Here is a 3,787-nt window from a genome sequence, read left to right on the forward strand (position 1 = left end):
AAAAAAAAAAAAAAAAAAAAAAAAACAGAAAAGACGGAAGAAATGCAAAAACTCGCGCCCTGCAAGAACACCCCAGATTACCACACGCCAACGGTCAACAAAAAAAAAACCGAAAAGAACAATAAGAACGCCAGAACCCAGACCCCGACAGAGCGCTGCCCCGGCCCAAGGCCCCAGTCTGAAAAAAAGAAAAAAAAAAACCGACGACGACAACGACGAGAACCTCGTTTCACTTGTAACGGCCCTGCCTTCGTTCATTTCCCATTCTTTCCCTTTTGACCCGGGGGGCGGGGCCGGGGCGGGGCCGGGGCGGGAGGGGATCCCGGCGGGGGCCCTGCCGTCGCGAAGGCGGTGGGGCAAGTTGCCGTCATATGTTTTTTTTTATTTATTTTTGGTGGCCTACGGGCCCTCGCCCCAGACGGTCCATTCTTCTGCACCGGGGTCGTCGCTCCCTCCTGGCGTTTTTTTTTTTTTTTTTTTTTCTGGAGGACTGAAGTGGATTTCTATGTTTTTCTTCTTTTTTGAGGTTTTACTTTCTTTCTGTTCTCATTTTCTTTTGCTTTGCCTTTAAGCGTAAAATAAGTAAGGAATTTCAAAATAGAAAGAGGAACAAAAAAAAAAAAACAATAATAATAAACGAAAAAAAATAAAGAAAAGAAGAGTTCATAGGCTCTACCGATTTCTTACAGGGGTAAAGGATGGATTATAAGAAAAAAGTAGATGAACTTACACATTTGTGTGACCAGTTGAAGGAACAACTTGCTACAAAAGAACTTAATGAGTATGAACAAGAATCGCTTATCAGGGATTTGAAGAGTCAACTAAAGGAGATGGACGATGTTGAAGAAAAACTCACCCTGGCTAATCGAAATGCAAGACTCCTTGAGGAAGAAAACAACGATCTTCTTATGCAACTAAAATCAGGGGAATTGGGAACTGGAAACTCCTCGGCCATTCGACCAGAAGCAATGAAGCTAATAGAGGAAAACCACCGATATCAGAATGATAATCAGGAACTTCGTGCATCACTTATTAAGGCAAATCAACGTGAACAACAACTTGATCAGAAATGTAAGGCTCTCCTTGAATTACAAGAAAAAAATGAAACTCAATTGTCACTTTTAAAGAAACGAAATGGTGAAATTGAGGAGCGATTGCGTGAAGAGCAAAATCAATTTTCACTTGCTAAAGAAAGCTGGGAAAATGAAAAGGCGCGATATTCGCAAGATTATGAAGACTTACTTGCTTCAGTACAACGTCTTGATGGAGCTACACAACAACGAGAAACTCGTGAAATTAAGGATCGTGGAAATGAAAGAAATCTTCAGGAAGAACTTCTTAAAGAAGATATTGCTGAACTTGAGAATAAATTGCGTCTTTCAGAGGAACGTTTTCGAGCAAAAGAACGAGAATGGAAAGAAATTGAAACATCACTTCAAAATGAAATAGATTCACTCAAGGTAAAAGATCAAGATGGTAAAGATGTATATCGTGTATTTCAAGATCAATTGGACTCTTTTAAACAAGAAGTAACAGCTTTTCGAGGGGAACGACGACCAAGTCGTGCAATTTTGACTCTTCCTATGGAAGAATTAATAGCAGACGACGTTGAAGATGATATGAATGAAGTTGAAGCAGATTTAAAGTCAAAGGAAGGAAAAATTGAAGCACTTGAAACAATGAATCGAAATTTGAACAAGAAATATATGGATTCCACTAATGAAAATGAGAGACTACAAGAAGAAATTGAGCATTTACAAGAGATAAATTCTCATCTTGAGGAGCGAGCAAATGAACTTGAGGTTCGCGTTAAAGAACTTGAAGTGCTATTAGTTTCTGCACCAAAAGGATCTGTTCCTCCTAAAATTGTTAAGTTGGAAAGAGAAAAAAATAATGAATTTCTTGATGATGAAGAAAAAAAAATGATTTTAGAAGAAAATAAGGAATTACGTTCTATTTTATTGAAGTATGAGGAAGAGATTTCGCAGTTAAAAGCTGGACATGAACAACAGCTCGCTGCTTATAATATTCGCCAAAATGAGCAACAAGGACAAATTGCTGAACTTCTTCGACAAAATGATATTATGAAACAGCTTGCATCTGCACGTAATTCCGGAAAAGTTTCAAATACTGAGCGTCCACAAGAACGACATGAAATGTTGTGGAAAGAAAATGAAAAGAATTTAAGAAACAAGGGTAACTTTGATTCTGTTATTGTTGTTGATAAATTATCAAAAGATAAGATGGATTGTGTCGAAGATATTATGAAACTTCTTGAAGCTGCATGGGCAAATGAAGAAGAGTTTAAAAGACAACTACAGAAAGCTTCTTTTCAACAATTTCCAGATAATCAATCAATTGTTGGGAATGGTGATCAAAGTGCCAAAGACGATGAACAACGTCAAAGAGACTTGTATCGTTATCAATCTGAAATAGATCGACTGAATGATCAAATTGATTTTTTGCAACAAGATAATAAGTCCAAGGAAAATAAAATTCAAGGTCTTCAAGATCGTTTGAATCTTTTGGAAGAACGTCTAAAAGATGCAGAACGAAATATGGGAAGAGAACAAGAAAATCCTAAAGAAAGCGATATGGAAAAACGAGTGAAAATGCTTGAATCTGCAGTTGCACAAAAAGAAGCCGATATTAATGGTCTTTCAAAATCAAAGGATAAAAAACTTCAAGATTTGAATGATCAACTGGCTAATTTGAGGAACGCAAATGATGGGTTATGGAAACAACTTCTTGCACTTCAAGATGAAAAACAAGAATCTCAAAAACGTCCATCAAGTGGTCGTTCTCCAAGAACTCCACGAGGCAGTGTTAACCGTCGTTCTATGGAACATTTGGTTTTTTCTCAACCGTCTACTCAAATGTCTGAAGAAAGAAGAAGGACTGTAGTTGCTGACGGAGCCCATCTTGCTGTCACTATTGTGGAACTTTCAGATGTTATGAGAAATGGAAAACCTATTACTGAACCTGGATATATTATTATAAAAGTCAAATCAGTAAAAGAAAAATATAAGACATCTGTTAAAGAGTTGGCATCTGTAATACGATTTGATGAGACCTTTGTCTTTTACCTTGCTCAACCTGATCAGGATGTGATTACTCTTCATGTTTTTTACAGAGCGAAGAGTAGTTCACGTGAATATCATATTGGGGATGCATCTTTTGCGATGGCTACATTACATCGTGGAGTCCCTCGGCAACGTATCGCTATCGTTGCTCAAAATCCTGGCACAAAGGATGCACAAAGAGCAGCTCAAGTTGAAGTTATTATGCAGAGTGACGATTTCGGTAAGCTTACAGTTCCGACTGAAGCAGAAATTGAGGATGAAAAGTTGCGCTTTTGTGAACTTTTAAGGAGAGTTGAGGTAACTGCTCCAGAGAATCTTCATTGTGTTGATGTTCTGATGGCTACTAATGCTGGACAATAGATGGTATTTTCTTATTGTTTGGATTTCCCGTTGGGACGTCTTAAGAATAATAATAAAGAGCAAATTAGCAAATCTATGGTGGCGGGAAAATGTTTATATTTACTCTCCGTCATACCCTCTCTTGAAAAAAAAGGCTTGGAGGGAAGTGTTGCTTTAGTAGAATTCGTAGAGTGTTTTTTTTTTTTTTTTAGTATTGTTTCTTTTTGATGTTATTTTGCATCAATCCTTTAAAAGGAACAGTATCATAGTATGGATGACATTGCGTCCTAGAGAAAATGAATGGGGATCGTATATAGGCGTTTTCTTTTATTTGTTGAGGACCAAAGTATGTTTTTTTTTTTTTT

The 3,787-nt window shown here is 37.4% G+C and overlaps 1 protein-coding gene across 1 annotated transcript; it reads left to right on the forward strand.

Moving 5' to 3' along the window:
• Window positions 1–698: 698 nt before the first annotated feature.
• Window positions 699–3,443, forward strand: TM35_000015290 (uncharacterized protein; the record flags this gene model as incomplete). Its single annotated transcript, XM_029021210.1, has 1 exon — window positions 699–3,443. One exon carries the CDS (start codon window positions 699–701, stop codon window positions 3,441–3,443), a length of 2,745 nt encoding a protein of 914 aa, XP_028887718.1.
• Between the last annotated feature and the right edge of the window lie 344 nt (window positions 3,444–3,787).

Source organism: Trypanosoma theileri (assembly GCF_002087225.1).
Source record: "Trypanosoma theileri isolate Edinburgh chromosome Unknown TM35_Tth_1_V1, whole genome shotgun sequence".
Taxonomy (NCBI): Eukaryota; Euglenozoa; class Kinetoplastea; order Trypanosomatida; family Trypanosomatidae; genus Trypanosoma; species Trypanosoma theileri.